Raw genomic sequence first — 23,042 nt, forward strand, 5'->3', positions numbered from 1 at the left:
GAACGCTGTAAATATGCGTACAGTCATATTTCTGTTTTTCAGGCTCATGGCGTGCAGTGATGTTAACCAGGCACTGAGAACGCACGGTGAGAGCCGAACGGAGAAAAACAAGTGCAGGACGGCACAGGCACACATCCCCTTGCAGCTCACAGCACGGCTTTGAAAGCTCTTCTACTGGATTATGGAGAAATGTTAGGAAGAACTTCTTTACTGAAAGGGTTGTGAGGCATTGGAACAGGCTGCCCAGGGAAGTGGTGGAGTCACCATCCCTGGAAGTCTTCAAAAGACGTTTAGATGTAGAGCTTAGGGATATGGTTTAGTGGGGACTGTTAGCGTTAGGTCAGAGGTTGGACTCGATGACCTTGAGGTCTCTTCCAACCTAGAAATTCTGTGATTCTGTGTGATTTGGAGGATGCGATGGGAAAAAGGCTGTCGTGTCTAGGCAGGCTGTGAGAGCACCTGTCTTGGGCACTAGGGCTGTGAAATGTGGGAGCCACGACAAGCCAGGCAGAGCTCCCGTTTGCTGTGAAACACAAGGTGAGCTGAGTTTGTGCTTACTGTTCGCTCGGGAGAGAGGAGTTCCTGGACATCGTCTTTGGTGACAAGTCGTAGTCGCTGTCCGAGCGGTAGAGGAAGGACTCCCTGCGCTGGCTGTGCCCCGGGAAGGCGGTGTGCAGCACCAGCCCCGAGGAGGAGCTGGCCTGCGGGTCCAGAGGGCTGCGACCTGGGGACGGGCCATTTTCCACGTCGAAGCTGCAAAGAAAGCACAGAGCGTGTCACACGTGCCTACCAAAAGCCATTTTTTGTCACTCCGGCTGCCTCGTGCAGTGCAGAAGATGCAGCGTTGCCTTCACTGCAGCCTCCCACTGATGTATTTCCATTGCGTGCAAGCAGGGCTCTGCATTAAGATCCAGCATTTACCCTTGAGCTTTCTCCCCTGAGTTCACTGCCCTGTCCCCTGCACGTGCTCTCAGCCTGCAGCAGCCGAGCACCAGTGCCGGGCTCTGCAGCTCTCCCCATGGCTGCACAGTGCGCACGAGCCAGATGTGCCAAAATCTCACCCCACTCCTTGCAAACCTCACGGGGACTGAAGGCACTGCACCGAACAGCCACACACTGGCAGCACCACGCTGAACTCGTCCACCTTCGGAGCGAGGTTTTGAAATCCTGCCTGATGCACTCCCCAGACGTGTGACCAGATCCCAGCCACGCCGTGTGAGCCAGGTTGGGACCTTGGGACCTTGTTCCAGCTGGGAACCCCGAGGCTCCGTCCCGCAGCACGAGCCGAGCCCTCGCGCTCCCCTTGCCCTGCTCCCATTGCTCCTCTCCCAATTTTTGCTGCTGGCGACCCCGCTCATCCCATTGAGCCAAAAGCTCCTGCCTCAATTAATTTCTTTTCTTTTTCTTTTCTTCTTCTTCTTTTTTTTTTTTTTTAATCTGCTCTTTTACCAACGACTGCTTGAGTGCGTTTTATTTCTGCCCACAAAATAATTATCAGAGGGAACTCAGCGCTCTAACTATGCTGTCCACAAACTACTACCAGCTGATAATTAATCTGTACCTACTCAGAAAATTAATGCTGATTACTCCAACCATTTTATCACACATTTCCTCTATCATGAACATCAAGCTTATGGACACAAACAGAAATGCAGCATCCAGGTAAACCTCAGCATTTCGCCGGGCACAGCCGCTTCTGGCGGTTTGCTGACAGGCATCAGCAAACACTTGGGGAGGAAAAGGGAAAATGCAAGCTGTAAAAAGTGTAAAAGTGAAGGGAGAAAGGCAGAGGGCAAGGCTGTCAAAAAGGGAAATTGCAAAGATGACTGCACAGCAGCAGTGGCTGGAGGGGATGCACCTGAAATCTGTTTTTGTACGGCTTCTCTGCCTCGGGGTGGTGGGAAACGTTCAAACCCCTTCCTCTCCCCTCTCCTACCCCTCCTTCAGCATGAAGCTCTCTGCCAGCCTAAGCCATCGGGCACAGGAGCTCCCACCCAAGTCCTGTAGGATTTTTAGTGCCTTCAGGGGATGTTTTGTAGCCCGAGGTGAAGGAGCCCCAGTGCCCAGTGCCCTGGGTTGGAAAAATCAGGGATGTCAGACCTTGGCCAAGACAGAGCTGCCCAGGAAGCAGCCTTCCTGCCCCATGAAGCCTTCCAGATTTCGGCAGCATTTGTGGTGTCTCAGGACCAAGCATCGCCACCCCTTCCCCTTCCTTGGGCCTGATCCAGCTCTTGGCCAACCGTGTCCTCAGCCATCGAGCTAGCACAGGATCCCCCTAGCAGCAGCGACAGCTAGTCAGGATTTTGTAATTATCCCCCCAGAGGGTGGGCATTGCCCCCTTTTGGTCCTATTTTGCCCGTGAACGAGCGCCGCAGACGTGGCACGGCCTCTCTCCTCCATCCCTCTGCGCTTTTTGGGAAAGAAAGCGGGATGAGAAGAAAGTGAAGAGCGAGGAGGGAGGCAGCAGGTGGCAGGAGTTAGCTGCAGCTCGCTCCCTGGCTGGAGACCCGGGGAAGGATTTGATGGCACGGGGAGAGCGAGCGGAGGAAATACGCAACAAGCCGCCGGCAGGAACCACGCTGAGCCGTGGGACACAGCAAACCCCTGTGCACTGGTCTGGAAAATAAAGAAAATGAGCAAAGGCAAACCTCCACTGCCCAAACCCTGCAGTCTGGCGGCGATGACTACGATTTCTCTACATGAAAAATTGCTGCAGACCTTTGGCATAGGGGAAAAGCCCAAGCAGGGCCTTGACCCTTCACCCTCCGGGCATCTTCGCCAGCGTGCGTGGCCGAGGACAGGTCCCCAGCGCCCTCTCCAGCACTCCCAGTGGCTCCCAGCCCTTTTTGCTGCCTCCCCCAGCAGGGGATCCCCAACGTGCTCCCTCTGGGAGCACCGAGATGTGGGAAGCTCTGGGTTAAGGCTGAGACACAGAAATGGCTCCGTGGCTGAGGTGGGGTCTGGAGCCAAATGGCTACCGTGAGAGCCCCGCAGCCTCGCGCTTTGCTTCCAGATCTGTAGCATAAAACACACGGGCAGACACATTTATTTCACTCTGTGGAGCCAGGCAGGCTGTGTGGGCTTTGCTCGTACGAGGAATTTACACGTTTCCCCGGGATGACAGCACTGGCACGAGCCTTCCATCTGCTCCGCTCTCCCGGGCTCACCCCAAGGCACAAGCCCCGAGCCTCTGGCTACGGCCCCACCTTCACCACGGCATCAAATGGATTTCCAAAACCACCAGCTCTTAATAAAGGGCGCATGGGCTGGGCACACCAGCATCAAGCACGCTGATGGCTGATGTGGGTGCACGGGCACGGCGCTCCGATGACCGGGGGTCCCCATCCTGCACCACCAAGGGAGCAGGCAGCTGCTCCCAGCTCGGCCCAGGCTCAGGAGCAACTGGGTAAACTGGGCAGGAGGGAGGAAGGATAGAGCATGGTTGGTTCTGGGTCCCTACCTTCCCACCAGCCGCTTGCTCCCCCCAAAAATGGGAGCGTTCAGAGCCAAGCTGTGCCACCACGGGAACACCTTGCTGCTCAGGGGCCTCCTGAGCATTCAGATCCCTCGCCAGGTGTGTCCCTGGAGAGGCTCCCAAGTGATTTTTATCCCTGGAGCCCAAATGCTCATTCCCCTGAAACACAGCTCCCGAGCTCCCCGTACCCCCATCGCCGCCGCCTGGCACAGAACGTCCCCCGGGGCTCGCTGGAGCACAGTAACACAAGCTGCCGTCTGCTGCAACGCGTTACTGAGCCTCTGTGGGTATTACACAGCAAAAAAAAAATGTGTGTTCCTTGACTTGGTGGTGTCTGGGTGCAGAAGCTCACCTTCCAGCAGCTCTCCTGCCCTTCAGCAGCCCATACCCGTGCCCAGGAGGCGAACAGAAGGGTGGGCACAGCCACGGCGGCTCCTTGTGCCACCTCCTTGCTCTGGGTCTGTTGCAAGCACTGCCCCAAACTCGCAGCTACCAGGGCTGTGGCTTCTCCTCACTCTTTTTTTCTCCAGCAGCACCAGTGGAAGCCAGCCTGCCCCACGGTGTGCCCCACGGTGTGCCCCATGGTGTGCCCCACGTGGGGCTGCAGCAGCCCTGGGTGCGGCCGGGGAAGCGCACGAGGGAGGCAGAAACGAGTTTGGATTTTCTCTTAGTGTGGAGGCTTCCAAGAAACCTAATCCTTCTCGTGTTTACTGCAGATAAGTAGCTTGACATTATCCTGTAACACGTTGACATCATGTGGCTGGTTAAGCCCCCTGCAGAAGAACTCCTGAATTTCAGAAACCAGCGGTTATTTTCCCAAACGCGCATCCCCGGCCGCGTTATCGTCTTACGGTGGTTCACTGCCAGCCAGCTCTCAGAATCACAGGGCACAGCCAAACACAGCAGGCACCCTCCCTGCTTTCACTGCCAGCAAAATGAAAATGCAAATGGTGTGTGCACAACTGGAGTGTGCACGACGGGTGTGTGTGCAATGGGAGCGTGCACGACCACTCCTTGCACTGCCACCTCCTCAGGACTTTCCTTTCTCCTTCCAAAACCACCCCGGCTACCAAGCCACGGAGCAGCTGAGGCACAAAAGCCTTTCAGTCAGTCCTAAGATTTACCCTTTTTTTTGCACTAACCTGTTAAACCTCCCTCGGCCCATCCATGATGCCCGAAAGTCAGCTGGTGACTGCGTGGAAAGCGGCTGCACCGAGAATCGCGCCCAGCCTTTCCGCTTGATTCATGAAATAACGATCTGACCCGATCCGTGCATTTCTTCCTGTAACTGGTGTCTGCGCTCCCGCCAGCAAAAGGACAATAAAATGTCCTCGAATGGCATGCAGATTCTTAAATCCTCTGGATGCTCAGCCCTTCGCAAAAATAATTAATCTGGGTTGGGTACATTTCAGCAAGATTTCACTTGCTTCAGATCTCTCCGATGTCTGTACTCCTCATCTCTTAAATCAACAGCACCAGACACTGCACATAACAAATGGCCACGGACACCAACCACACAGCAGGGCAGCCTGCAGGGGGGCAGGAGGCGTTTGGGCAATGCCCTGGTGAACATGATGGGCCTGGGGGTGGCCAGGCAGCCGGGCTCCATGGTCTTTGGGGGTCCCTTCCAACCAAGCTCTTCTCTTCTCTTCTCTTCTCTTCTCTTCTCTTCTCTTCTCTTCTCTTCTCTTCTCTTCTCTTCTCTTCTCTTCTCTTCTCTTCTCTTCTCTTCTCTTCTCTTCTCTTCTCTTCTCTTCTCTTCTCTTCTCTTCTCTTCTCTTCTCTTCTCTTCTCTTCTCTTCTCTTCTCTTCTCTTCTCTTCTCTTCTCTTCATTTTCACTTTCTGCTATTCAGGTACATGCCTTAAAATCAACCATGATGACTCTGTGTTGGCAAACTGGCTCCACCAGAAGAAAATCCTCCTCCAACACGAGGAGAAGCCACAAGTGGTGGGCAGCAAGGGGAAAACCTCCCCCTGGCAGCGACCGATTCCTGCAGCCCGCTGACACGGTGAACGTACGTGGGAAAAGCGAGGGCTTCCTGAGCATGGCAGGGTCACAGTGTTGATCCTGACAGACTTGCCAGCTGGTGATGGCAAAACACATGGAGGCAGTAAAGGTCTTTATCCTTTACATAGTAAACCCAGTATTTCACTTTTTTAAATGGTTTTAACCTTTCTCACATCCCTGCAGCTTGCTCCCCATCCCAAACCAAGCCTGACCTGCTGCGTGCCTTTCCATCCAGCTTCTCAGCCACCTCGCACCTCCTCTGCAGCACTCTGCGCCTTAACAGCACCGAGCTGCCACGTGTTTGAGCTCCTCGTGGTAGCTCAGTCCTTCTGCAAACCCTTTGGAGGGCTCCAGCCCTGTGCCTGGCCCGGCTCGTCCATGCCCCGCTTCTCCAAAGCTCTGGTGTGGCAGCAGAGATCGTGCTGCTGGCACCCAAAACATCCCATAGTAACACTCTCGGTTTCTGCAGACCTGCAAATCTTCCCGAGACCCGCTGCAGGGCTCATTTTGATCTTACTTAATTAACAGTCTCTTAGAAGATCCGTTTCATGCTGCAAAGGACTGAAATGCAAAGCCATAAATACTTGGAGATTAGGAAAAAAAAGTAGTGGAGAGCTTGCTACAATCGATTGCCGTTACGAATAATGCAGTGGGTGAGGTTTTCAGTGTGAATAAGCATAAATGTGTAGGCATGACACAAAATCACTACATCTGATCGTGGCTCGAGACTCGAAGCCATCACAATTAAAGCTCCGTTCTTCCGCTGATAGAATCGAGACACCCTGAGAAATCGGTGTGTTTGTAGTAAGCTAATGAAGGGAGAGTTGGTAGAATAATCAAAGGGCAGAGTGGGCCCACTAAAAAAAAAAGAAAAAAGAGGAATTGCATGAGAATTGCACCTAACTGTAGGCTTTTAACTCTTCCCGGGGTGAGATGTCAGCAGGGGCACCTGCCTGCCCCAGCCAGGCTCAAGGGCAGCCTCTGAAGCTCTGCCCCTTGTTTTTTGGGCTGCTGCTGCCCTCCGGCAGCCATCGGGCTCGTTCCTCCCCGCAGCACGAAACGGGCCAGCTCCCAGGTTAGAAAACCTTCCTGTAAATGTGTTTGCGGACTCGGGACTGGACGGTGTCCAAGAAAGCAATCAGTCACGGGGCGAGCCGGAGCGTGCGCTGCCTGCCTGCCAGCCCCGGGGAGCGTCTGGAAAAGATCAAGATTACAGGCAGGGGGTGGGAGGGAGGTAACGGGTATTCCCTTTGTACCGCTCCGTCGGGACCAAATGTGACACGCTATATTAATAACCTGGCGTCACCCAGCCAAACAGCTGACCCAGGGGAACATGAAATACCAGGCAGATATCAAGGGCCTGGTGGCAAGTCATGTGAAGAGCAAACGAGATAGCGGGGTGCTGCGAGATGCAACCGCAGGACAAGAGCTCCGTGTCAGGCCCTTTTGTTCCCGGCAGAGCCAGCCCCGAGCACTTTGTGGTTTTCATCTTCTGCTACTTTACATGGTCAGGGGAGGCAGCTCGGCACACACAGCAGGAGGGACGGAGAGGGAGAGGGCATGTGCCAGGCCTAGGTCACCCTGCCGAGGAGCAGGGATTGACTCCTGGCGTTTGGCTTTGGACGGCTTCAGCGTCCTTGCAGGGTTTGCTTCAGGTTCTGAGCCTGCTATTGTCAGAAATGTCCTCAACAATTTAATCTAACAATACACTTTGCGTGCTGTTACGTAGCCACACACTGAGATCACTCAAATTCTATCTAAACGTATACTCACGCTAGTCTCCAGAAGCAGAGGCAGAATTAATTCCCATCCCTTTTAATTGCAAGGTGGAAGCAAAGAGGCACCACCACTGAGACAGCCTGAGACCACGACCACGGGCCCCTGATAGCTCTCCTTCCACCAGAAAAGTCACCCAGGAGTACACAAAACACACTCACCTCCAGCTGAAATATGGATTTCCAAGGTTGCTCTCACGGAAAGTTTTCAGCTGCAGCAGGCTCATTTGTAATATGAGCACAATTCAAGTAAACACGCAGGTTTTGTTTAAACTGCCTTGAAATTAATGCTTTAAGCTTAGAATGTGTCCTAGGAAGATTTTAACCCCTGGAATGTCAGATTTAACACTGTGCTAGCCCATGCTGTGCACGCTTAAAGAGCTGTAGGGGAACACGACACCCAGGGGCTGCTCACACTGCTTTAACAACAGGGAATAGGAAACTGCATGCTTTAGTAACTGGTGAAAAGGGGAAAGTAATAAAGGTATTTTCACATGTAAGTCCTTGTATACTATTTCCTATTGTATATTTGTACATATAAATCTGTATTTTCTATGTTCATGGCACAGATATAGTTTTCATCAGGCACGTGGCCTGCCTCCCCGCCCAAGGAAGGGCATAGCTTTCAAACAAACCCATGATGCAGAAATGTGGATGGACACAACTCAGCTGCTTAATGACTGTCAGAATTTAACCGATTAGTTAATAAACCCCACTGGTTCACCGCAGAGTTAACCCAGGAGCAGTGCTCCTTCCTAGACTCTCGGAGCAGCTCCGTGGCCGTCTGAGTGGCCTTTTGGGGTACTTGAACCTCTTGCCAGCATGCAGACGGTTCAATAGCAGCATTCAAGTCTAGAGTAGCTGGACTGGCTGCACTCAGTCTTCACAAGAGGATGAAATTCTTGCTGCAACCTAAGAAAGAAAAATCACTTAGCACAAATAAGACCTTTTTTTTTTTTTTTTTAACCGCTGATTAAATAGATACTCACAAGATAGAGCACAATGGCTTTGATGGAGCCGTTGCAACCTATTATATAAATCCTCATTCATGCCCATGAGAGCTTTTCCTTTTCTTTCTTAATAACAGAAGAGAAAACGCAGCCATGTAAAGGATGTTAAATGGCACTAAGGTGTGTGACTGGTAAGTTCACAGCCCAGAGCAGCGAAAGGACCGGGCGCTGGGGCTGGAGCCGTCGGTGTCTGTGGCCAAGCGCTCACAGAGGCCGTGCTCTTGGGTGCCAGGAGCTGCAGAATTACTCCTCTTCCAAAGATTTTGTCTGTTTACAGAACTAACCCATGGATGCACAGGAGTGCCCACAGGGAAAGCAAAACGTCCTGTGAGGGGCTGGTCAATACCTGGCAAGCGTCCCTTTCTCTACGCGTGCTCCTCCACCGTGCGCCCACTGGCAGAGCCGAGCATCTTGCGGCCACGCAGGGAGCTCAGCCCGGCCCCACACAGCCCTTGGGGACCTGCAACCCATGGGTCCAGCCCAGAGCCGACCCCGTGAGTCCCTCGAAGCTCGGTGTGGGCTCTGAAGCCTGTGAAGCACAGCTTTCAGGACTGCTTTAGCAGACAGGTTTTGTTGTTCAGCACGCAGTGCGCTGCACATGCTGTTATACCAACGTCAAACCTGACTGAAGGTAATGCTTCTGCTACAGCTGCGGCAATTTTCTGTGTTTTCCCCTGAGAATGACTTTTTTTTTTTTTTCCAGAATCCAGTTCTTAACACATTTACTCTGAAATAAATATATAATATGGCACCAGCCATCAGCTGGTCTCATTAGCTGGGCTTGCTCTACCGGTGCTAAAGCTCGTCTTGGAAACCTGCAGTAAGCGCAGAGCTTAATAAAGCAGTTTTTAAAGCACCGTATAATTTCGTTGCAGTAAAGCAAAAGGGGGTCAGCTTGTTCTCCTAGACTCCACTCCAAACAATTTATCGTCTTTACAGATGAAACAAATGCAGGCAGCCCTTTATGACTCCAGCGAAACTAGGCCATTCAATACGCGCCCACTTCAAAACTCCTCTCACAGACGGCTATTCATTCAGCTGATATTTATTCTCTACATTTTCAAGAATGCCTTTTCATGCACTCCACGCGGCCAGATACAGGTACTCTGTCCCCCAGCAAACCTCTGCTTCCCCAAGTGCCTCACTACCAAGTCCCAAATCGAGCCAGGAGCAGGAGGGCTCGGTGCCCTGCACCGGGGAGCCCAGCGGTGATGTTGAGGGACCAGGCAAACTGGCTCAGCACCAGTACCCTTGGTGGGATATACTGGGAAGCGTGCTGATCTCTGGGACCCATCACTGTAATGGAGCACGTAGATCAAGCCCCTTCCTCTCAGCTCCTCAGCACCACAGAAGTTTGCAGGCTCCTGGCAGGCTCCCGGTCCCCAGACACAGCTGCAAGCAAGCAGAGCGACACGACACTGCCTAGCCTCTGGGTGCTGTGCCAGTAAAACCAGGAATTTAGCTCACTGGAGTTACCGTCAGCGTAGACTCATGCCTTCTCCTCCTGAGGTCACCCAGCACTTTGGCTGGAGTGGACAAATGGTACCAGGCACGGGGCTTCAACCCAAGCCTCCTGCAGCGGCACCAGAGGAGCCCCTGTGAACCACCAGGGCAAGGTGGCCCCGGCAGAGATGAGTACAGCAGACCCACAGCTAATGGTGAATGAAAAAACGACCTGGAATTTCAGTTCTGAATCTGTTTTTCTTACTGATTTCCTCTGCTGGTGGAAATCCCAATACCTGTGGCACTGCTGAGTTACGTCTTTGCAGGGATAAGGGGCAACTGTGTCTGCAGTCCCCAGAAATTCAGGGTGACCCTGTACGGTGTGAGCCTCGTACGTGCAGTATGAGGCTGAGGTGCCATCCCAGGGGGTGATTGGTATCCACCTTCCTTTTTTTTTTGGGAACGGGTTCCTGCCAGCAAGCTGCCCCTCGCTTTTGCAGAGCAGCAGTGCTGCTTTTTCTTGGGGAAACACGGACGAAGCGGCACTTGGCAGAGGCACTGTTTACGCAAACAAGCAGAAAGTGGGGGAGGACGTGGGCAGCAGCATGCGTTCCCTAAAAGCTCGTGATTTCCTCCTCCCTCTCCGGGGAGAGCTGGGAAGCGGGAGGCAATGAGGACAACTCCTTAACCAGTTACAGACCCAGCCCTGCTCCTCCCAGGACACGAGGAGCCAGGGGCTGCTGTGTGGAATCTCCCCTCCGACTCATTCCCAAGACTGGGTGATTCTGCCCCAAACATTGATTTATAAACTTGCTGAATTAGTGAATGATGTTCTAAATAGCTTTGCAAAAAAAAAAAGTAAACAAGGTAAGATTTAATCTCTTCGCTCTTCGTGCATTAAGTCATTCTGAGGACTTAATTTTAAAATACAGAAGTGTTCTGAGAATGTTTTGTAATTACAAACCAATAAGAAAAATCATCCAGGAGGAATAATTACATAATTTCTAGATGAACTCACAGCTTAGAAGAGCTCACAGCTTAGAGGAGCAGTAATAAATAGATCCTCATATCATTACTGTTGCTGCGGCTGATGACTCACCACTGTTACTGGGATCATATCCCAGAATAGTCATGCTACTCTGTGTACTGCATACAAAATTAGCCATGAGGGACTTACTATTAAATGAAACAGATTTGGGGTTTTAGGATTCATGTGGTCATAGCATAAAAACAAAAGCTGTTAAACATTTTACCGGACTGCATCAGAGCAGCGGTACCTCCTCCTGGCCGGACAGACGCAGCACCGCGGGGTTTTGGGGTGACAGTCCTGTGTCACACCCTTCTGGTTGGGCTCACACAGGGCAGCCCTGTCCCAGCCAGCAGCTAAAACCAGCCATCTCGAGAGAAAAATGCAAGTACTTTGGCAGAAACGGAACGGAACAAGTGCAGGTGTCTGATACAGCTTATGAAAAGGAAAGGGATCATCTAGCTAAAATCGGTGTGCCTTCCCGAACCAAAGCCAACGGTGGATTGCTTTGATGGAGCCTACCTTAGATGCACACCAATGCTGAATGAAAAATTGAAATGTCCTGCTACTAAACCAGCCCCTCGGCCTCCAACAAACCTGCTAGACAGCAGTGGTTTGCTCTCAGGGATCCATCCACGCTTGCACATCACGTACGTGGTGTTTATGCTTACATGCCCCACTTAAGGGTGGTTTGTTTGGACTTGTCAGTGCATAACACAAGTCGTCAAGCTGTACAGCAGATGTCAGGGTAAAAAACAGATTTGGGAAAAATCTGGGAAAGCAGCCCCCCAGCTTCTCAGCCTCACTCCTGAAGGCGTTCTGTGCTTCCATCCTCAGCGCTACCCACACCTCTACTGACACGCACATAGTCCTCCTCACAAGGGATTCGCTGGGAAGAGCATTAGGGCAACTGAAGTTTATTTTTCAGCTGAAAAAGTGCCCTCTTCTTGTACATTATAAAATGAACAAGAGAAATATTTTTTGATAATTTTTACAAGTTTTATCCACTTTTGAATTCACTGTAAATTCCTGCATAATAATCTCAGTCCCCTCTCAGCTCTCACAGCAAATGACACAGAGCACGTGCACCACTGATATGGGCACACAACTAACATTGTAACACTGCTCATCATTTCTCTTCCTGTAAACGTGCCCTGTTCTCAGATTTCCACCCGTTTTGTGTGTATCCTCTGGGTAAAATGCCAGCTATGACACAGCACGCCGACCGCGAGCACAGTCCCACCACATCCTCCTGTGTTCATCATCATCTCCTGGCCTCTCCGCACGCTGTCGCTCTTCAGATCAGCAGTGTTTTCACTCCAGCCCCCTCCTTGGGTCATGCTGTTCCTCTGTAAATAGCTGTAAATGTTCTCTTCCTGGCTCTTTCTCAGCCTTATTGATTTTCAGAGTGCCCTTGTACTAAAACCCGCCGCATCTGGTTGGAGTTTCTCTCCACTACTCAGTACGAATGTCATTTATTCCCTGCCTCTATTTCTCCTTACCGGCTTGGCAACACTTCTCAGTTTAGTGGCATCTCTTCATTTAATTAGCTTGCTGTTTATTTTGTTTTCCAGATCATTAACAAAAAGGTTAAATAAAACCATATGCAGCACAGTCACTGAGATACCAACCGAGAACCTGCCCGCAGGACGCCACGTGGGACTTCAGCTGGATTGTGGCGAGGAAACTGCAGCGAGCCTTTACGTTTATACTAGTTTATTTCTGCATTTACTCAAACCGAGGGATATTTCATGGAAACTAAACTAAATAAATAAATAAATAAGCAAATAAAATCCACTTGCTGGACTGTTCAAACACAGTGCAAGGCCCAGCATTGCTCACCGAGCACAGGGTACTGATGACCACTCACAATCCCGCCCTGCTCACAGTAATTGTCTTTGGCTCTTTTGCCCTTCAAGCTTTGACATCTCACTCCTCCTCACCACTTTCTGGCAGGATTTTAGCCAAGTGTTTGCTCATGCCCCAGTTACTACAGGTGGGCAGTGCAGCTGGAGCCGTGGCAATCAATGGGGAGAGGGGCTTGATGCTTTGGAGAAAGGAAAAAAACAAACCCACGATGGGATCCCCATGCTACCACCTTAAGGAAATTAATTCTAGCATTTTTATACGAGCTACACCTTGAGATATTGCCAGCCACGCTATCTCCAGGCCTTCATTTTGGGATGTTGGCTATTTTTACAAAAAGCCACTATGTCGATTTCTTGAGAGAACTCCTATTCTGTCCTCCAAAGCAGCACACAAACTTACCAAAAATGTTTGTCTTCATAGCAAACCAACGAGCTAACTAAAGCAGCATTTAGATACGTGACGTTTGCTTTCCATCAGACTCCGCTAAATGTCCTCACACACCAGGCCATGCAGCCCTATGGTTCTTGCCAGGAATCATGAAATATCCCGACTTGGAAGGGACCTGTGAGGATCATCGAGTCGAGGAGATCCGTCCCCATCGTGTGGGGCCACAGACCCACTCCGAGCCGAGGCCCTGTTGGTGTGAGGTGGGCTCGGGGCTCTGTGGGGCCCCCCGGTCGGCTCCACCATTTCGAAGCACTTTGTCCAGCCAGATCCTGCCTCCTCCAGCACTGCCTTCATCCTCACACACAGGAAAGCAGACCTGCACCTGTCAGAGTTTCAGAGTTTAGGCCATAAAAGTTCTGCTGATCTCTGCAGACGCCATTTCATGCTGTGAGGGGTCACCTCAGGCCTTGAGGAGCGGCCTCTCCCTGCAGGACCTCACCAGGCCGCCCGGCCCTCTCCCTCACGACAGCCAATGTGGATCCCCCAAGTTTCTCTTCATGCTCTATCCAAAGCCAAGCACCGTCTGTCAAGTCCCGCTCCTCTCCCCGTTCCCCAGCTTCTGTAAACAAGCCCACCAGCCGCATATGCTGCGCTTTGCTCATGTTTGGGCTTTTGACAGCGGGCCAAGCACCGAAATCACAAAGCTTCCTTCTGCGCCAGTGTAGGCAGCACAGTATATGCACGTAAATGTGGCAAATCGTCTCTTAGTAGGCTCTTAATGATGACAGATTTTAATCCTGTGCAAGTAATTGCCCAGACCACCACCTATTCAGTTCTACACGCACGTGCTACATTTGCTTTTTCCAGTCTTCTGCTTTTTCTGTGCCCTCACCCCAAAAGCACGTTACTGAAATCACCAGATAATGCCTTCACTACATTATATTGTCAGCCTGTCATGTTTTACCCACAGCTTCCAAGCATACTGTATAGTGCAATCAGGCCCCTTGGACTGACTCAGCTCCCTGCCATGTCCCTAACAGGCCTGTACCCACCGCCTTCCTCTGAGATACCATGAGTGTGCCATGGGTTTACGTGGCCTCCAGCTTCCAGGAAAGAAAACTTGAGAGAAAACCTAGAGAAAAAAAAAAAAAAAAAAAAACTTTTTCTCATTTAATGGCAAATCTGGGGTATTTAAAACACTCTGTTTAGGTGCTACAAGTGTCCCAGCAGCTCTCTGGAAAGCACAGTTAAAGCTTCCTAACCCCAAAGCCCTCAGACACTTGTGTTACAAACCCAAGTTTGGTGCCGATACCGAGCCCAGGCACGGACACGGCGCCGGCACCCGCCAGCCCCAGAAAGGCAGGAGCACTTTTTGCCCTCTCCAAGAAGTTCTTCTTTTTCCTGCACTTGCATTTTGCATGCTCTGGAATGCAGATACTTTTTTCTAAAGCTTGATCGGGACTTCCTGCATAAACCTCTTTTACAGAGGTTAATAACGGGGATAAAGACTTCTTGTAGCTACAAGCGTTCAGTTATCTGTTACAGGGAATAACGGGATGAAAAAAAAAAACAGGCTTGCAATCTGGATCCTGCAGAAAGCAGGAGGGAAATTTTGTATACCTACTGCACTGGTTTTGGTCATTTGGGGAATTCTAGACGGCGAGTGAGGTTTTTGGGGGGCTGAGGAGGCTGCATGGAGCTGCTCTTCTGCATCTTGAACCTTTGCCCCGTTTATCACAGGTGATCCCTAATGCTTATTGTAATTGCCCTTTTAGTTACTGAAATACTAACTACATGTGGGATGTGAAAATTGAACAAAATAGGAAAAGTTTTTCAAAAAAAAAAGCTTTGCTTTTATCCTTGTGAATTAACTACCAGCAATGCATCCCACAAATGGGTACTACTCCAGAATGGGAGTAAATGCACCCATATTTGCACAGCCTGCACAGGTGCTGGCCTGAGGGCACAGCAGGGACATCTCAGGAACATCATTCCTGTCCCACAAAGCTTTCACTCACATCTTTAGGCCCACTCTGCAGAAATGCTGCTGCTTTCTTAAAAGCTCTTGCTTGCATTTAGATACAAAAAGGAAAAAATCAGTTCTTAAAAAGAGAAGAGAAGGATTCCTGATGCCCACCGGAGAACCAGAAGCCTGATATGCCCAGAATCACCCTTCCTGTGTTTGTTGCCTTTCTGTGAGAGCCCAAAAGGCAGACAGGGCTGGCTGGAAGCTTCCTGGGGCACCCGTGGGCCCGCAGAGCATGGCTTGGCCGCTGCACTCACCCAGGTTCATGCGATCCCAGCCCGTGACGGCTCCATCGGTGCTGCACCAGGGCTCCGTGGCCAACGGCCCCGTTAGAACTGTTCAGCTCACCCAGAGTCTTCTTTTGTTCGGTGCAATTAGCAATGAAAACGGGATTAAAAACTGCAGGTGGTGAGCGAGTTAAAGCACTCAGATGGAAGTTGAATTTTTTTGGGGAAAAAAAGAATCCAAGGTGGCAAGATCGTTGCTTTTCCTATGAAAGGATTTAATTATCATTTTTACAGGATCCCTCTCCTTCCCCAATTATGTCTATGTTTTGTTGCTTTTTTAGGTAGCTATCAATATAAACTCTAGAAAATAAAAATATCTGCAAGACTTTAGTAGCAGTTCGTCCTTTTTAGCTCCTTTTTCTTTTTAGGGAAATCGCACCACATGTTCCATCAGCCTAATGAAAGATGAAAACGAGCCCAAGAAGCAATCGAACTGGGATGCCATGCGATCCTAAAGGTTCCTGTCATTATAAAGTTACAAAGATTATTTCATTTGCATTCGAGGTAAATAATGTAAAGATAATAATGCAGCTGTGGCAAGGGAAGCCTCATTGCTCTAGGTGCTGCTTTCTGCCTCGAAGGAGCAGCTTGGGTAACACAGGCAGGGACACCAGGACGAGGCCCAGTACGGGGAAGGCTGCTAGACCCCCAGAGACTCCACAAGAACCCCTCCAAAAGGAGCTTTTCAAACAGCAAAAGCAAACGCCCGTCTTTCTTTGGATTGCTCAGAGCCAATTAAAGCACAATTATCCTATTGTTGAAGATCACGCTTCAGCCAGGCATTGTCTTCACTGAAGACACATTTCAACAGCGCTTTCTTTTTGCTTTTTACAGCCATTTGTGAGCATAAGAAAAATATTTGGCTTTCTCTTCCCAAATTGTGCCTACAGATTTCTGAGCCGCGTCCCTCAAACACACCCCGTGCATATAAAGTGTTTCTTTGCTGAAGAGCCTACCCATTTACTGAAGGCTACGGAAATAACACCTGAGGAAAAGTGAATCGCTGGGGCCCCGCAGGTTTTTAAAAAAGGGGTTTTAGGCAGGGCAGGGGCCCTGGGGACACCAAATGGGGACAGACACCCGTGGCTGCGAAGATTGAGGGGATCAGACCAGGCCCTTCAGTGAGCAACACCTGCCAAGGGCATCGCAAATACTGCATGAACCGAGGCCAAAACGCTGTTAGCCTCAGACCGACTGCCCGAGTTTCATGCCAGCAACACTTGTGGGGTCCTTCCAGAAGAAACTCAGGCAGAGGAATTGAAAGGATATGTTAAACATTTTCGATTTAAATAGTTCAAGAATAAATTTACAAAGCAGGCTCAGTCTATGTGCTACTGTGGTCTGCAAAACACTTCCAGCCTCACGTCCTGCACCCCTGCCCCACACCCGGACCCATCCCCACCAGCAGGCACTGACCATGGGGGTCCCAAAAGGGAACATCATTTATAGTTTCCAAAAGGGAACATTATTTGTTTCCAAAAGGGAACATTATTTGTTTCCAAACCAGAGTGTTATTCAAACGACTTCCAGCACTGACCTGGCCAGAGACGGAGCAGCACCATCCCAGCCATCCTTAGTGCCTGGTTTTAATTATTCCTTTGCAACATAGAGCAGGTGCTTGCTCACTTGCACACTCACCCATTGGTGCATGGTGGCTGGGTTGATTTATTTTACTGAATACGTTTTGGATAGCTCAGGATGATGACCAGTTATGCTGTCACCAAAGCCTACAGCACCGCTACTTTTTTTTATTCAAGTTTTGTTAAAGAGTTTGTGTATGCACGATGGGACAGAGGAAAGGGAAGCTCAAAAGAGGACCAAAAATGTATTAAACAAGAAAAAAAATACCTGGTCTAAACCACCCTAAACTGTACTGGTCGATCACATCAGCTCGGTGGCCCCCTTGTCCAGGCGCCTCATTTACAGCCCTGACGCCTGCGATGGCAGTGCCGTGGGGCTTTATTTCAGCTTCCCAGAGCTAAAATTACTCCTGCCACTCTCACTGTGTGCTGTGCACCGTCCCCGACACCTGCAGGCTGCAGCTGCAAAGCGTTTCCCACCCCGTCAGCCCCAAGCAGCTCCTCGGAGCCATCTCCAGACGGGTTCTGCTCCGCGTCCTGCCCCCTCAGCAGCCCCTGCTGCTTTACCCGCGTGGCGGGCAGGCGTACGGAGATAACGCATTTAATAATGCATCAATAACGCATTTGTCCTCTTCTCTAAATATTTACCTCTTCAGTCTCCTGTCCCTGAAGCGCCACCCATGACTACCAGCCTGGTGCTGGACCGGGAGAGCACCTGCACGTCTGTAGGGTGCCGCCCGGGACCTCGGGGTTTGCATCACCCTGTGCACACGCTGAGCTACAGCTTCATCACAGAGCCTAGCGCGCAGGGGCTGCAGCAGGATGTGTTGTACGAGCAGTAATAACAGAGAATTCATTCTAGGTAAGAACAGGATACACGTTTGTATGTGTGAGATTACCAAATATAATCCTTGAACCTACAGAATAGTGAATTCTCTACGTGTTCTGTACTCTCATAGGGTAAATATCGTTCTGTATAGGGTCATCCACCACGCTATCCGATAACTTCCTACCGTAACCCCAAGAGCAGAGCTCCAGCAGTGAAACCAGCCCCGTCCAGGGGCAGAACAGGGCACCAGGACCCGGCCCCGATCCCCCCAGCATCGCCCCCAGCCCACGGCCACCAGCCCAGGGCAGAGGCAGAGCCGCAGCCAGCTCCGGGCACTGCGGTGCCACATCCACTGCCTGCAGATCGGACAAGTTACAGAGGTAACGCCACCAAAGCGTGCAAGGGAAAACACGTTTCAGGGGCTCCTTTACTTTTTTAGAAGAAAATATATTTTCTCAAGCGGGTTTTACAGACAGAAACCTCCCTCTTTTGGTTTTGAGGTAAGCCTTGCAAAGCAAATAGCTGAAAAATGGCCCTCACATATGAAGATCTTGGAAAGCGACTCAGAGGTAAGCACGACAAGGACAGATTGCAACAGAAATAATTAAGCACAATACAACACCTCTCATCCTTTTCATGCCCCCCAGTTCCCAGGTGTGAGGGTGCCAGCGGTCCCAGATCGAGATCTGCTCAGACCTGAGAGCAAAAGGAAACGCTCAGCGAGCACCAGGGAGATGTCAGGGCTGGGGAACACGAACGTCCTCACCAACACCTCTCCGCTTTCTGCAGACGTAAAGCTGCACGCTTCCAAGCTCCTGTGCCCACCAGAATTGCACCGATCCAGACAAAGCCCAGTACCAAATGACCACTTACCAAATCCACGAGTGACGGCGACTGCGCGTGATATTAATATTTAACATCTTCCAGGACAGTATTTCTCTTCCAGTCGCCTGAAAACGCTCAGTACGTTTCACGCTTACTCCCAACTTCTGTCTTGCCTAAGTTTTATCAGCGGCATACAGCTACTTGCAGGAGGTTTTGTTCTTTCTGATTACATGTCAACTCCCATTTCAGGGTGGATGTCACTTTATACACGAATGCAAATGACTTGGCAATCAAAACGCGAGGGTGCCGCGGAGCAGCCTCGGCAGACTCCCATATTTCTTCGTCTACAGCAGAAGAAAAAAATAAAAAAATCTATTTCTGGCAAAACCCTGACTGTAGTTTCCTGCTCTCATTTGTATAATCCCTTCCAATGACACTGACACAGGAGAAAAAAAAAAAAAAAAAAAAAAAAAAAGAAAAGCGTGCATTTTCCAAACTCAAGAAGCATCCCCGTGTTCCTGTTTATCCTTCCCAGGTCACGCTCATCGTTCACTCAGCCGATGAACCCGAGTTTCCCGAGGCTCCCGCGTCGCGGGGTGCTGGTGGCAGCACGGGGCAGGGGCACAGGGCACCCCTGTGAGCGCAGCACGTGCCGGGGACACCGGGAGCAGCCCCGATGACGAGCCGGGAGGGAGCAGGGCTCTATGACAAAAGGCCTGGCTGAGCAGTGACATCGGACTGCAAGGACCGAGGAAGCTTTCTGAAGGCTTCAGGCGCTCTGCAAGGGGCTGTGCTGGCCATCCTGCATAAACACCGGCGCGCTCGGCTTCGTTCCTGTCACCCGGGGACGTGTCGGAGCTCACGAGCGGGGCCGCTTGCTGCCTTTCCAGCCCCCTCCTGCTGGTTGGAGAGGTGCTCTGGCGCTAGGAAAATCCTCCCAGCAGGTACGTCCACAGCCGCAATCTCAGCCAGAGGCTCTGAGCAAGAGCAGATTTCTACCTCTCTGCATAAAGCGGAATTTTACAGGATTTCCATCGAAGCCCTGCCGCTACCCATCCGGCCCCGCATGGCTCGCGGAGCCCCTGCCACCGCCCCCGGGGACGCTGCCGGGGACAGCCCCGCGCCGCCGAGGGACCCGCGTGGTGACAGGGTGACAGGGGAGGGCTGATGAAGGACGGGGAACTGAAACCGCCGGCAGCAGCAGATGCCCTTGGGTGGCTCGGGAATGCTGGAGCGAACCTGCCCGCCCCGCGCCGCTGCCAGGATGGAGGTGACAGCTCCCGAGGTGGGCTGAGATGTGCTGCGTGGGGCTCGGCAGTTCAGAAACACACAATATGGATGAGCACATTTTCCATTTTCCATAAAATACATCAAAAAAGGAACCGTGCCTATAAAGATGGAGTGGGGTTAACCAGCACGTCAGTTTGGACCTTCCCAGTTGGTTTGCTGCATCTCTACGTTTGTCTGTCTTGGAATGGGTCAATTTGACATGAAATGGTGAACTATTTTGCCTTCTACTCTGTGCAGACTGGATTTATGCATTTTATATATGAAAAAAGCCCACAAACATGTATATATAGCCATACCCAAACCTGCAGCCCCAGTAGCAGGCCTTGGACAAGCGGCCACTGGTACACACAGCCAGCAGAGATGTCAGTCCTGCAGTTATAGCTTCAAAAAGGGAATTTCCATCTCCAAAAGTCATGCTATGCTATAAGTGCAATGCAGATGTCAACGCTTTGGGGGCTAACAAACTGCCACCCTCAGTCACCCCCACGTCCCTCCGCAGGCTTCCCACCCCTTTGCACCAAACAAGCTGAAAACGTTCACAATTTCATGAGGCACACGGGAATTCCTAGGCAATATGCTCCTGGTGCCCTAGGTGATCCTGCCCTTTTCTGCTTTTCCTTAGCTCTCAGCCTGGCACATTGAAATATCAAAAAAAAAAAAAAAAATTAGCCTTCAGTGTGATTCTCGTTGGTTTTGTTGAAAAAGACCAAAGGCATTCACTGTTCACTTGGTAGCAGAAGTTTCCGTGTGCTGCTGCTTCTCTTCTATCTACTCAGAATCTACTGAGATTCTGCATTTTCTGCCCCTGCTCCCCTTTCTGCAGTATCTCATTTCACGTTTCCAACCCTCCCTTTCCCTCGAGCATCCTGAACTTGATGTGGATAATTGCAGGGAACACGGCAGTAATGAAACGCTGGCTGGGTGGGAAGGACCATGTCTTTCTCCTGTTTTTTTTTCTCCTACAGCTACTCAGACAGTTGAATAATTATCCCCCATTAGAGACCCAAGTGAAAAACCAACACGACATGAATGTAATTCCAAGGCTACGCTCAGGAGCCACTTTTCCCTTACCTCTGGGTCTCGTCACGAGTGCCCTGCCTCCTCCTCCCACACCACCCCTATCCCACACCCTTTAAAAATCACCAAACTGCTCATTTTGATCCTTACCCAGTGGGTGCCACAGCTGCGTGTTTAATGTCTATTAATTAGGGCTCTGCAGGCCCTATTAGAGATGAACCCTAGCCCCATGGGTTCACCCTGGCCACCTCAACGCCCGTGCTCGAGGGAAACACCTTGAGCGTGTTTTGTGAACAACTGTGGGGATTCTCACAACCACTTGGTAGGAAAGCAGCACAGAACATTTCTCCCGTCTTTCAGACAGGTTACATAAGGCAGCTATTGTGCAGCCGGAACGCTTTCACGCTGGCTTCAAACACTCCAGGTCCTCCAGCACTTTGTTACCTTTTTTTCCCCTCGATCAGCAGCAGATTGCTGCAAAGGCTCGGGAATGTTCTCCGTCCCCCGAAGGTACAGGTACAGTGGCCTGAAAAAAGCTGCCTGATGTTTTTGACATTTTGAGACGAAACAGAAGCACAACACCTTTATCCAAATGTTCGCATTTCATGGTATCTCCAGATTAAAAGCCTTATACACATTCAGAAGTATATCGGGGTTTTCACTCCAAATAAATACGATATTAAAACACCGAGATGAATATTTTGTCTTCCTCCTAGGTGTTAATAGTGGCAGATCAGGATAAAACACAAAAATCCTATCTTATAATCTGAAAGCATGTAAATCATGCACCTGTCAGAAGCAAACTTCCCATCTCTTGCTGCTCCTGGTGTTTTATTAGCTGTTTTGCAGAGCAGCACTGACCCTTCTGCAAACGTCTGCGTCGTTGTTTCTTCCAGCACACGCAACTACCAGAGGCTGATTTGCAGAGCACAAAGCTGCCCATTGATTTGGAAGGGATGTGATTGCCTGGGCACCAAACAAGCCACTCGGCCATGCAGAAGGTTTTCATTCATTCTTTCTTTCTGGCCACACTGATTCATAATGATGACATCCTGATTTGCAATGCAAATCCCCTTTTTTCTCTAAAGTAGGCTGCCCAAGGAGCGCTTTGCCTTACCAACCCTTACCTTAATACCAGCATCTTCCGTGTAATACTGGAAAATATTCAAGAAATGCAATCATAAAGCATACAGCCACTTAAAATGATTAACTCATCAAACGTAAGTTTACGATAATCTGTTTTTCTTTAATTCTTACATTCTGATCACCAAATAACGAGCTATTCCTGCCGTAAGCTGACCTGTGCTACGCACAGACCCCCGGCAGACACAGCCATAAAGCCCCCCCGGGAGCAGCTCCTCTTTTCAAAGCAGACACTTCTCCTCCAGCTGTCTCGCGAGCACCTTCCCTCCCCTCTTCCCGTCACTAAAACCCTGTTTTCAAACGGGGAAAATTCAAGCGAAGCAGCTTGATGTGGGAGAGGAGGTGTTTGAAAGGAAGCCACGCAGCTGTGCTGCACAGAGCCGCCCAGGTGCGCCAAACGCGCGACCTGGCTCTTAGATTCTACCGCAGCCCAAAAAAAGCAGCATTTACGTAAAAAAAAATGCATTTACGTAAAAAAAAAAAAAAGCCTTTGAGCTGAGCAGGTGACTGCTCCGGCACTGAATCAGGCAGCGTGCTTTATGCTCCGGCTGGGAGCAGGTACGGGAGGGAACAAAGTGCAGCTCCCTTCAAAGGGAAACCGAGACTCGGGCGGGCTGCTGTGCGCATTTGGGATGGTTTCAGGTGGAAACCAGCGCTCCCCAGTTCATCCAGGAGCCAAAGGGGGGAAAAAAAAAAAAGAAAGAAAAGCTGGAAAATGAGCTCAGTGATTCTTGATCCGTTCTGCAACTTCACAGCGAGCCTTTCTGAGAAGTTTCCAACAGAAATAACGCAGCGAGCTGGTGCCAGCAGCGCGTTTACACAGTGCCGTGTTCTTCAAGACCTCCTCCAGGTCCCGGTGCTGACCCGTCCCACAGCCCCTCTGGGACCAGTCCCAACCACCCCTTGTCAGCAGAGCACAGGACGGCATTTCAGAGGGCACGATTTTGGTAACAGCACGCCAAAACCTAAAGCCTAAACCTTGTACCTTCAGGGGGCTTTGATTTTCTATTCCATTTTGGCTACTTCCAAACTCTAAAGCTTTCTCAAACC

The 23,042-nt window shown here is 50.6% G+C and overlaps 1 protein-coding gene across 2 annotated transcripts in view; it reads right to left on the minus strand.

Moving 5' to 3' along the window:
* The window catches only part of PDE4B (phosphodiesterase 4B), a 153,887-nt gene that overhangs the window by 57,768 nt on the left and 73,077 nt on the right, over positions 1-23,042 (minus strand). For both annotated transcript variants that reach the window (XM_032192353.1, XM_032192354.1), the window contains one exon: positions 559-753. In XM_032192353.1, coding sequence (XP_032048244.1) covers positions 559-753 — 195 coding nt within the window. The remainder of the gene's footprint in view (positions 1-558; positions 754-23,042) is intronic.

Source organism: Aythya fuligula, chromosome 8, assembly GCF_009819795.1.
Source record: "Aythya fuligula isolate bAytFul2 chromosome 8, bAytFul2.pri, whole genome shotgun sequence".
NCBI lineage: Eukaryota > Metazoa > Chordata > Aves > Anseriformes > Anatidae > Aythya > Aythya fuligula.